This window comes from Eschscholzia californica, unplaced genomic scaffold (genome assembly GCF_041429995.1).
Source record: "Eschscholzia californica isolate CP2 unplaced genomic scaffold, dmEscCali1.0.p SCAF_1, whole genome shotgun sequence".
Taxonomy (NCBI): domain Eukaryota; kingdom Viridiplantae; phylum Streptophyta; class Magnoliopsida; order Ranunculales; family Papaveraceae; genus Eschscholzia; species Eschscholzia californica.
The window spans coordinates 27,951,264-27,964,077 of NW_028238198.1; the positions used below are offsets into that span (position 1 = coordinate 27,951,264).

The window sequence follows — 12,814 nt, forward strand, 5'->3', positions numbered from 1 at the left end:
TCAGTCGACTCTGAAGGCCCACTTGAGTCGGAGCCTCAGATTAGTGCAGTGGGGTTGGAGTTGGGGATGAGCCTCAACCTTAGCCCCACCGGGTTGGAGTTGCTCTTACATCACATCTCTTCACTCTCCATTCTAGTGGTTGTCTCTAGGTGCATTGGAATTCTACATGCCCCATTGTCTCTCTCTCTACTATTTACTCTCTGACGTCTGTTCGACCCAATCACACCCTCCATTATTTGGGTTTTTAACAAAATTATCTCAAGACTCGGGAGTTAGGTTTTACAAACTAACTTTCGGGAGTATAAAACTATTGTTGCTTCACAAATTCTAAAGGCGTTTGGTAAGGGAAGCTGAACATTGTTGTTGGGGAGCTACGAATATTTGTAAAAAGAGATAAAACTTTTGGATTATTATTTTAAAGACCTTATATGTTATTGATTTAAATGTGAAACTCATGATTTGAGAGACCAAAATGTAATAAGGTCAAATTAATCAGAAATAATTAAAAAAAAAAAAAAATTCTTCACTCGGTTCTTCCTTTCTGACTTCGGCTTTCCCGAATCTCCCCTCCGGCTTCTCCTCTTACACTCTCTTACCTTCATTAATTACAAATCTCCGACGACTTTTTACCAAGTAAAGTTGACAATGGTATATTTTGGTGAATATCTTTGATAGAGTTTGTGGTCGTTGGCTCGATTAAAAAATATCTTCTTCCTCCGTTAAACCAATATTAAAAACATCTTGAGAGATAATAAATGTAAGCATCCAATAAAAGAAGAAAGTGAGAATAAATAAAGTAGTTATTTATTAATAATGGTTGTTGTTTTACTTGATTGCGAAGAAGAAAATAGAAGTATTGTTATTGGAATATTTAGGGTTTAAGGATGAAGAAGACAAAAAAGAAAAATTACCATTATATTTTTTAAATTGTAAAATTATTTTTTATCACTTTATATTTTACTATTTAATTTCAAATAGAAAATAACGAACTCCTAATACAAATTTGGGATAGAGAACTAGGGGTGTACTCGAATCGAGCCGAGTAGTAGGTGTTCAAGCTCGATTAGTGTATTTGACTGTTTGCTCGAACTCCTTCGAGTAATTGTCCATTTTCTCGAGCTCGACTCGTATATGTTTGAAAGAGCTCGAGCTCGCATTGTTTTAAGCTCGTTTATTAAAATACTTCAAATTAAAACAACTTCCTAAATTATCAAAATACTTCAATGATCATTTGTCACATACAATAATAATGCTTAATGGTTCATAATGCAATAATCTTTTAATGGTTGATATTCCATGTACAAGTTTCAAAATTAATACGTAATTATGTACTACTCTATTATAATAGTATGTTAAACGAGTTGTTCACGAGTAGTTCGGGATACGCTATAGAGTGATCAAACTTGGCTCGTTTACATAAACGAGCATGATTTTGGGTTCGAACTCGTTAATTTTCGAGTCGAACACGAGCAATAGTCGAGCCAAGCTGTAGCTCGTTAAAAGCTCGACTCGAGTGCACACCTATAGGAAACCAAAGTACAAAAAACTGATTTTGTACCATATCTCCTCAACAAGAATACCCAGCTCCCCTTACCAAAGGACACTCTAAATAATTGACCATAGAGAGAGAAAGAAACTCCTCCCTCAAACAAAAAGGAGCCTCAAAAGTAATAACAACAAATCACCAAGGAAACCCCTACTCAAGGATTTCCCCTTTTTCTTCCTCGAGATTCTGAATTTTTGAAGGATGGAAAAACAAATCAACACCGACGATCAATCCGATAAGAACAAGAAAAATCCGATCGAACACTCATCGGATTATGCTCCATACCCTAAACTTGATCAAAATGATCAAGTTCAAGAGGAGAATTTAGGAAAATTTATAATGGGTGGTGGATCTGAATCTGAATCAAAAACGAAGAAGAAGACAATCGATTCAGTTTCTTCAACGAGTGATTCGAATAATTTGGGTAATGAATTGATGAGAGATTCATCAGTTCCAATGGCGGATGATTATCCTCTTCCTGCAACTTCTTTGCCCCCTGAAACTAATCCCTATATCTCTGCTTCCCCTGTTCCTTCTTCTTCATCCTCCGTTAAGGGTTAGTCCTTTTTTTTCTCTTGGATTTGATTTAGATCGAATTGGGTTTGAATTATTAGTATATAATATGGGTTTGATGATCAATATACGAAATGGGTTTGTTTGATTGATTAACATATGAATTGGGTTTGATTGATTAACATATGAATTGGGTTTGATTGATTAACATATGATTTGGGTCTCTCTCTCTCTCTCTCTAATGGTGAAAGCTTGTTTGTGATAATTCAGAGAGAATGGATTCAGTTCGAGATGCACTTGGGAGATGGAGTAAAAGGGTGGGAGAGGCAACAAAGAAAGCTGAAGATCTTGCTGGAAACGTTTGGCAACATTGTGAGTTTTGTTTCAAATAAATTTGATGGCTTTAAAATGAATTGAAATCATATAGCATCAATTAGATACTTATATTGATTGATTTATAGACAGAGGATCAAAGATTCAGTTCAATATATGAAAAAAATTTGGATGGATAATGGTTAATTAGATCTTTGAGTACTATGAACTTAACTTGATCCCATATTGCTTATACTTGTGCTGATCTTTAATCATAATTAGGAGGTTAAGTTTGTGAACATCAAACTTAAAACCAATTGGCGATGAGTGGAGAGGACCTAGATCTTTCCAACCATAAACGAAGTTTGTGGGACTATTCTCAAGCTTATCTTACCAAGATGTCCTTAACAGGAAGATTCCCCGACTACCCAACCATATATTGACCATGTTCTTTTTGTTTTTAACAACTAACATTCTATCGGTTTGTGATACCGACTTGTAGCAACATTAACAAAGTAGAATTCCCTTTTCAGCCTTTTCCATGTAATGATTTCCACTTCCTTTTGAGAAAGGTAAGGAAAACTTTGTTTAGACATAAACAAAAAAGCTTGAGTTGCATTATCTTTGACGGAGATGATGAAAATATAGAAATTCAAGAAATTGTATCAAAGGTTCGAGACAAGTACTAGTATTTGTTTAAATGTGAAACATTTTTCAAAACTTTATCAGTTCATATTCCATAGCAGTTAACCTTAATTAACTCGAAACTGTTCTTGTTGATGCGTTATTCTCTATCTTCATAGTTCTCTCGTCTCCATAAACCAGTGGAAAGAAGTTTCATATTATTGAAGGACTAAATTGACTTTATCTTTCTATCAGTGAAAACGGCTCCTAGTGTGACTGATGCCGCTATGGGAAGGATTGCTCAATCTACCAAAGTTCTAGCAGAAGGTGGCTATGAGAAGATATTTAAACAATCTTTTGAAACAGTTCCAGACGAGCAGCTTCAAGATTCCTTCGCTTGTTATCTATCAACTTCTGCTGGTCCAGTTATGGGAACTTTGTATCTGTCAACTGCAAAAATTGCATTTTGTAGTGATACTCCTCTTTCATACAAAGTTGAAGAACGAACAGAGTGGAGCTATTATAAGGTACTCTCTACTCAAAATATAGTTGCACATGCCATGTGTTATGATAATTCAAAACCTTTATGAAGAACGATTCTGAGGGATATTTTACAGTCAATTAGGGGTGCCAATTGGGCCGGACACCCGTTGGTACTTTTGAAATTGGCTCGGCCGCCCATGCAGAAAGCTGGCAGGCCGCATGGACTTATCGGGCAAGTACGGCCAGATATTTGTTCAAAAAATGATTACCTATTACCCAAGTAGGCCCCATTTAATTTGTCAGGCTAAATTGTCAAGGGCCAGTCTGGCCTCGGGATAACAATATAAAGGAAAAGAAGAAAATATTTCTGCTTCTAGGTAGCTCGAAAGGGGCAGAATCTCCTAGGCTAGTCACTAGTGCTTTTGTTTGGAAGGCCTCAATAGGTGCTGCACTTTTGTGTGCATATGAATGGCCCGGTTATTCTATCCAATATCCATTCGATCATGGTATATAAAGTTATAAACCAGTCTCCCTCTACAGAAATTCATGGTTTCACCTCTAGCTCTACTATTCGAATCCTAAATTGCAGTTCGCCAATTGACACGCTTATATATAACTTAACTGTTCGCTTATTTTTTTCTTATGCTTTGTGAACTCGATATCTTTATGCTCAACTGTAAACGATTTGTGTGAATAACGTTGAATGAGATTGTTTAACTAGCTTCCTTTTTTATCAAAATACAGGTAGTTATTCCTTTACATCAACTTAAAGCTGTTAATCCTTCAGCAAGCAAAACAAATCCTGCTGAAAAATATATCCAAGTTATTTCTGTCGACGGCCATGAATTTTGGTTTATGGGTTTTGTGAACTACGACAATGGCGTTCATTGCCTACAGGAAGCTTTAAGATCACACAACCTGCATTAATTCCCTGAAGGTTCAATATTCCTTCGTTACTTGGAATATTTGAACCGAAAAAAAATCATATTGTTTTCTCTGTTGTGGCTCTAATTGGTGGACGGTTTGTTCGGCGTTATCGTCTCTGAATGGAAGTGATTTTAGAGTTTGAAGGACTAATGGAAAATTGGTTGGTATACTTGTTTGTGCTTAATATATTAGAATCATTGTTGTAATCCAACATATATTTAACTCATTTTTGGAAGTGAATGAATAAATTTGAAGGTTTTATTAGGGGCAGCCATAATGGAGTTGAGGACTTGTATTTAGTTAAAGAAGAGTAAAGCTAAAAGAGGTTACAAATGAATGCCTACTCGAGATGTACACGAAATCAACGATCGTCATTTTCGAGTCAACTCTCTTTCTCTCTCTTGATGGGCTTTTTCATTCTTAGTGTACGGTTGATTCCTATTTAGGTCGTCATTTTCGAGTCAACTATCTTTATTTCTCTTGATTGATTTTTTCATTCTCAACGTAAGGTTGATTCTTATTTCTGTCTCCATTGTTTATGAAGATGATCAACAAGTGGAAAATCTAAGCTTATTTCTATATTACTCATCTTAGTTTTGTCGGGCTTTGAAGTTAACACGCGAGTAAAGTCTTCAAATGGCTAAGCAAGGGGCCGAACAATAAAAAGGCGCACGACCATAGGCCCAAAACAACAATCACAAATAAATAATAAGTTAATTTTTCTTAGTATTGTATTTTACCCTCGGGCAGATATACTGATATACAAATAAATTAATAAAGGGTTAACTGTTTAGTGAAAGTGTAGAAATGTGTAATATTTTTTACGTCATACAAATTAAGTTGTACGAAGTTACCGTGTATTTAAGGACCATTATTTTCACCTTGGACCCAAAACTTCCCAAGAAAACCCATCATTTATGAATGAACTTTAGAAAACTAACCACATATTCTTTTATAACCCAAATCCATAAATCTATTGGTGATGGTGGTGGTGATGGAGGCCAACATGGTGGGAGTGTCAGACATTTATTCACCTTGAAACCATTGCTTTCTCCCATGCTATTATCACTCTCTCTCTCTCTCTCTAACCCTAAGTGGTCCTCTCATCTCTCACTCTTAGTGGTCCTCACTTCTATCATTATATTTCCTCTGTAATCTTTTTTTGATCTTTAACTTTCTTTACTTGTTTAATAGTTACACCAACAACCATGAGTCTATTGTCAAATATAAGCAATTTAACTCATTGCTATAATTGGAGGCAGCAAAAATTGATCTTTAAAACCAACAATATACTTATGAGCCGATCAAGACTAACTTGGTGACTACATTGACTATTACAAGTGTAAAATTCGATTATCGTTCTTTGGAACTAAAAAATATAATGATAGAACACTTAATACTAAACATCTTAACCAATGAGCTATTGTTCATTTCTTGCAAACATTTTAGTTATAATTTTATTTAATACAAACAGACTATCCCATAAACTCGATCCGAGAGGTCCTCGGGTAGGTTGGGGCCCAAAGCAGCTGCTTTGGTTGCTTTGGGTCTGGGGCGCCCCTGCATGTGAGTGAAGGTAATTCTACTTCGTAAGATTTATCTTGATATGAATTTGTGAGCTAAACTGACATCAGTCTTGGAATCAACACCCCGACCAATATCTTGTTCCTCTAAAAACCTCCTTGTACATACAAATCTCGAAAAAAATGGTCGATCTCTCGTGGAGATTGACTCGGTTGAGGATGAAAAATCAGTCAAAATATCTTTTTCCTATAATATTTGGTCCATCGTGACCGACCACATTATCTTTTTATTTTTTTTTTAAGTCTAGAACAATTTTTTTTTAAGTCTAGAACAATTTTTTTTTAAGTCTTAGAACAATTGGGGGTTGAATCTTCTCTTTACTAATTGAATGAAAATAAGGTTGAATAACAAGTGGATTGCCTGTGATCAATACAAAATAAATAAATAGGAAAAGCACCAAGTAGAAAAGGCTGCCAAAAAGAATACACGAAATGAATAATCAGAGATCACGTCGGAGCAATCTCATTTCGTCAAGTCAACATCCATACTGTCCTTTTATTTTCTCTCTCCCCATTTTGCACAAATGGTCCAAAGAAAAACAAAACAATGAGGGCCTAGGTAAAGTAAAATAAAAAGGCAAATTTAAAAAGTCAAGATTTAGATCGCCCAAAAAATCAAGGAAATGGTCTCCAAAAGATAACCATCTTCTATTTTAGAAAAAAAAAATTCATGTTTGTCAATTTTAACAGTCGACATGGAGGATTTTTTATGATAAGAATGAAAAATAAATTATGCTAATTGTTAAAATTGACTAAGAAAAACATTAAAAAAAATCTAAATAAAAATTAACCATCTTTAAGGGGACCCTTTGTTGAAGTGGTCATATCTAAGGGGCCAAGATGAAACTATCAAAAAATTATCACTAAACTTTTCATCAATAAAAATTGTGTGTTTTGGTGTATGTAGTACAAACTTCATTTTATGTTTTTTATGTTTTGCATCCAACAGACAAGCGATGGATAATTTATTTTTTGTTTATTAGAAAATGTCCTGCATAAAAGCAGATACACAAGGCATAAAATTTATACTAGTTTTTATAAAAAATAAAAATAAAGTTGTATATTGATGTAGAAACGCAGCGGAATTAAAGATATGGAATAACTAAATAAGAACAATGAAATTAAAGATCAAATAACTCTAAATAATAAACTTTATTAAAACTTCAATGGGGTTTTTCTTTCAAATCTCAAAATAATAGACAAACTAGATATCCCTCTTATAGGGTTTTGGACTTTCCTAGATAGACTTGAATTAGAATTCCTAAATAATTAAATACTGCAACTTGCCTAAATAACTGGACTAACTCTGGACCTTTCCAATTATTGGAAATATTAAAATAGCATAATTCCTAAACCAAAATTAATTAATAAACATACTAAAATAAGAACTTTCTAAGTCTTCTCTCTTTGGCCGATTGGACCATGACCGGGTTAGGTCATGGAATTAGTCTCCATGCCGGGTGCCCCTGCATCAGCATCCTCTTCCCTCAAGAGGTTCGTCCCGAACCGTTTGTGAAGAGAATGTAGTTCCTCCGATCCATCTTCAATTGGTAATAATGTCACAATCTTCTTCTTCCATGGAAATTCATAAACATTCGAACGACCACGGTAAGTGGCATCAACATCAGATTGCCATGGCCGTCCTAATATGATGTGGCATAAATCCATATCTGTAACATCACAATTAACTGTAGACACATAAGAAGAACCAATAGAAAGATTAATAGTACACATATGATCAACTCTTGTAGTAGTACCGGACTGAATCCAAGCTGTTTTATATGGTGTTGATTTAATCACTGTAGGAATACCCAAGAAATTGACTAGTTTAGTAGAAATCAAATTCTCTACACAACCATTGTCAATCACAATAGTACAAACTTTATTCAGTACTGTTCCCCGTGTAACGAACAAATTCTTTCGTTGAGATAAATTCCTCTTGAAAGGTGTGAAAAGAACTCGTCTAGTGAGTAACATAACCCTATCACCATTGTCGGGAATGGTGTTAATTCGTTCAAATTGATCCTCATCTGTATCCGAATCAGCTTTCTTTTCTACCAAATTAGCTTTACCGCGAGAGGGGCAAGCATTAGAATAGTGGCCTGTTTCAAAACAACGATAACACTTAACTGGTGGAGGCCTTTTATAAGGATTTTCTGTTAGTGATTTAGTATGTCTTCCGCCTGCTTTGATTGATCTAATTCATCTGGTAGAGTTCTGACTGTTTGATTTCTCGTACTATGTCCTCGAAAAATTGAACGTGAATCAGATTCAAAAGACCGAGCTACACTAATACATTCAGAAACCGAATTAAAAGCCCTCAAATTAACCAAATCTTTAATATCATTACGAAGTCCGTCCTTGAATTTTTCTACTTTCATGGACTCTGAATCTGGGAGATTAAGTCTAGTAATAAGTCTTTGAAATTCCGAAGCATATTCCTCAACAGAACGTCTTCCTTGGCGGCAACGTAAATAATCAACACATAGTTGGTTCTCATAATCCGGAGGGAGAAAACGGGAGAACATTAATGGTTTCAATTCTAACCATGAAGAAATAGGTGGAAGGTTTAATAAACGACGATTCTCAGATTCCTGTTTCCACCAAGTAAGAGCAGTTTTAGATAAATAACCAGTTACACAACGTACCTGTTCAGGGCCTTCAACTTGCATAACATCAAAAAATATCTCAACTCTAGAGACGTAATCCAAGAAATCTTCAATATTAATCGAACCATCATATGAAGGTACCTCCATTCGAATACGGTATGATGAACTAGGATTTGGAGATTCGATGTCGGTGGGTGGAATGTAGTGATCACGTTCGGTTTGGTTGCTTTGTACTCCCAAAGTTTGTCGTTGTTGTATGTTGGTTGGACGGGTGAGAGTGGTAGTAAGGTCACGGTTTAGAGAATTGGTGGAGAGGTGGTCTCGGTTTCGGTTGACCGGGTGGTTTTGATGACGTTGGTTGGTAGTGTTGTCGGGTTGGAAAGGGAGGTTGTGGTGTGGTTCGGTTTCAAGGGGGCGACGGTGTTGTGAAGGTGGTGTTACCGGATCAAAAGGTGTGGTGGTTGATCGTGTTTCGGTAGGAGGGTTGTATTGGTAGTGATGTTGATGGTACGGTGGGTTGGTTTCGATTGGGTTTGTTGGGAATGATGGGTATCGGTTATACGGGTAAAGGGTACGTGGGTCTTGATGGGTTGTAACGGTTCCTAAAGGGCCAATTGGTTGGGTTAGGTTGGTGATGTTTCGGTTGTTGGTTTGTGGAGTGGTGAGGGTATTGTGATCGGCCGAGAGGTGGCTCTCGGGTGGTGGTCTGTGTGGTGTTGTCGTCGGCTCGGGGAAGGAGAATGATGGTGGTGTTGAAAAGTGGGTATAGGGGGGGTAGCTAGGTGTTGGAAAAAATGTGTTTGGTGAATAGGAGGTGGTGAAGGGTGGTGTTATAATCGGTGGAGGGTGGCTAATGGTGTGGCCGAAGAGTGGTGTCGTCGGTTCGGAGGAGAAACCTAGAGGGGGAAACCGAGTAGTTGTGGTGGTGGTGGTGCCCGTTAGTGGGGAGGGTTGATGTGTGATAGTGGTAGGAGGTGGAGTTTGGTTTTTACACATACCTTCAAGTTGTTTGGAGATGATGGTGATGGAGTCATTGAGTTGATCGAATCTTTTATCGATTTTGTCGAATTTTTCTGTTGTTTCCTTTTTGTACTCATTGAACCCTTCTTCCAATTTTCTTCCTGCAGATAGCCCTTCTTTAATGTTGTCCCATTCAGAAGAGAAAGTTGGTGATTTCTCCTTAGTTGGTGTAGTAGTAGTAGTATTAACCATGATGATAAAAGTGATGAAGAAAAAAAAAATTATGGCTCTGATACCACTTGATGTAGAAACGCAGCGGAATTAAAGATATGGAATAACTAAATAAGAACAATGAAATTAAAGATCAAATAACTCTAAATAATAAACTTTATTAAAACTTCAATGGGGTTTTTCTTTCAAATCTCAAAATAATAGACAAACTAGATATCCCTCTTATAGGGTTTTGGACTTTCCTAGATAGACTTGAATTAGAATTCCTAAATAATTAAACACTGCAACTTGCCTAAATAACTGGACTAACTCTGGACCTTTCCAATTATTGGAAATATTAAAATAGCATAATTCCTAAACCAAAATTAATTAATAAACATACTAAAATAAGAACTTTCTAAGTCTTCTCTCTTTGGTCGATTGGACCATGACCGGGTCCGGTCATGGAATTAGTCTCCATGCCGGGTGCCCCTGCATCATATATAGCATCTTCGAGACGTATGTACGTTGTTTGTATTGTGTTTTACATGCCTGTGACACATTTTACCTTTTAGGCCTTCAAAATGTGATAATTTCAAATTCGATTTTAATTTAATCAATTCCTAACTTCATTTTTTGATACATCATGAAGATGTGATGGGCCCGATAACAACCTAAGTTAAATCACTAGTGAAATAAGTCTAAAGCGGTAAAACCTAACAACATGAAATACGCTTAAAACTCGACAAATTTATTATATTATTTAAACTTTTAATAACTCAAGTTCAATAAACTATGAATTCCACCTCTTCTAGGAATCGAGCTTGAGACCTCTGAAATTCTAGAATTTATATCAATGCTTTCAACCACCTGGACAAGCAAGTGTTGACCGACCAATTTTATATTATAAAATGTGAATGTTATTACTTTGGAAATAGAATTGTTTTTTTTTTTGAATTGGTAAGCGTGTGCCTCGACCCCTTGACTTTTAAGTTGGAAGACTTACCTCTTACCACTTGAGCCAAGGGTTGTTGGCTGGAAATAAAATTGTTTAATCACATGAAACCTCCAAAAGGAATTGTTTACTAAATAATTTAACCATAAGTAGATTGGGAGGACAAAGAAAAAGTATGAGAGAGAGGCAAGAGAAGAGAAATATTAATGAAGTATATGTGTTGCACGATAGGTAGAGAGATAAAAAAATGTAAGTAATTGTAGTTTAAGTCGTTTATGTATCCGTTTAATTCACGATGAGGTACGACAAAATAAACTGGTATAGTTGCCACGACGATTTCACGTGGTTTAATCGAAGATCGTCCCACAATCTTCACCTCCGTTTATGGAGAACCCAATAATAGATGTATTGATAGTCATCACACTAGTGGTTTGATACATTATATTGGTCAGCGATAACAAAATAAATAAACTTCAAAACCTAACTGACATTTATGAAGTGAAATAAGATTTGTTAATTTCCTAAGTTTTTTTTAACTAATCTACAAAAGTAAATAATATCTAGAGTCCATGGGTATATAGACCAAAATTAATTTGATAATAGGTCTATAGACCATTCTTCTTAGATTATGGATTTTTGGTCCTTTTACAAGAAGGGTATAAAGTATGGCTAATTTTAGGTAATACCAAATGTATCCCAAATCAAAAAACCCCGGGTTTTTTGAATTTACGAGGGTTTTAGGAAACTTTCCCAAAACCCGAGGGCGTGATTTGTGGGGGATCTTTATTCAGCCGAAACAGATTGGATATCAATCTTCATAAAGACACTTTCTCTCTCTAAACCTACTTCATTTGGGATTTCAATCGGTTTAATGTACCTTGATTTTAGGATAAATTTAGGAAAAAACGGTTAGATTCTCACGAAAATTTCTCTCTCTTCTATAATCTGTTTAGAAACAAAATCTAAACTTTCCCAAATCAATTTTCTCTCTCTTTACAGATTTAATATGGAGATTTATTAGCCAAAAATATGGAGATTTATTAGAAAAAAAAAGATAGAAACAAATCATAATTTCTCTCTCCTCTAAACAGATTTGGAAATCAAATTTTCTCTTTCCTATTATCTGAATCAATTTAGCGTGATTTGGGGGTTAATATACAAAACATATATATCACTTAACTTTCAGTTTTGGAAATAGTATATTTCTCTGGGAACATTAAAGCAGCATTTGTTTTCGTTTTTACTCATACATAAATACAAATTATGAAACAAATACGTAAATTATGTATTATTTATGACGAATAAACCATCATTAGTCAAGTATACAACGTAATTTATCAAATGTATTTGGGTCTTGTTCAGTAAATTACACATACTTTCTATTACATAACACATAATTTCTTCTACATTACACATCGTTTACATTCTGTTACCAAAAAATCGTTTACACTATATTGTCGAAGAGCATATGTAGTCTTGAGCAGGACAAACAACATTTACACTATATTGTCGAAGAGCATATCCAAATGATTTACATTCCACCAGGAAACAAATGACTAACTTCAGTAGCAAATTCCATAAGTAACAACAAAACTGCAAAAAGAAAACATATACATTTGTTAACAAAACAAACAATTTACTAGAAACGACATGTATAATGGAATAAATTATGCATACTGTTTGTTAAACTTCATAATGTGTTAGAAGACAAACATAACGTTAGTTCGAATCACAAGGTCACTGTTATGTGAAAAAATATGTATAATGTGCAATAAATTACATATAATTTTTGGAACATTTATTGTATTATAAACGGCAACTGTTTTTTGAAAAAAGTACGCGTAAAGTACATGTACTTTATATCCAGAGAAAACAATGAATCTGAATATAGGTATGTTTGAGTCCGTCAGTGAAGATGAATCTGATCTGAAAAAAACTTCAGTAATGATTAAACGAAAATCTTAAGATACATACCACGAAAATTGAAAGATATAGAACATACCTAGATTCAATAAAACATTAAATATGATATAAAGATCAAAGATTTCATTATTGATATTAAAATTTTAGAGAGAGAGAGAGAAGTTTAGAC

General features: G+C 35.0%; 1 protein-coding gene across 1 annotated transcript; it reads left to right on the forward strand.

Annotated features, from left to right (window-relative positions):
• Nucleotides 1-1,569: 1,569 nt before the first annotated feature.
• LOC147565734 (GEM-like protein 1) lies at nucleotides 1,570-4,672 on the forward strand. The gene is made up of 4 exons (XM_086652225.1): nucleotides 1,570-2,102; nucleotides 2,330-2,431; nucleotides 3,251-3,522; nucleotides 4,223-4,672. Exons 1-4 carry the CDS (start codon nucleotides 1,748-1,750, stop codon nucleotides 4,403-4,405), a joined length of 912 nt encoding a protein of 303 aa, XP_086508351.1. The 5' UTR covers nucleotides 1,570-1,747; the 3' UTR covers nucleotides 4,406-4,672.
• Nucleotides 4,673-12,814: the final 8,142 nt, after the last annotated feature.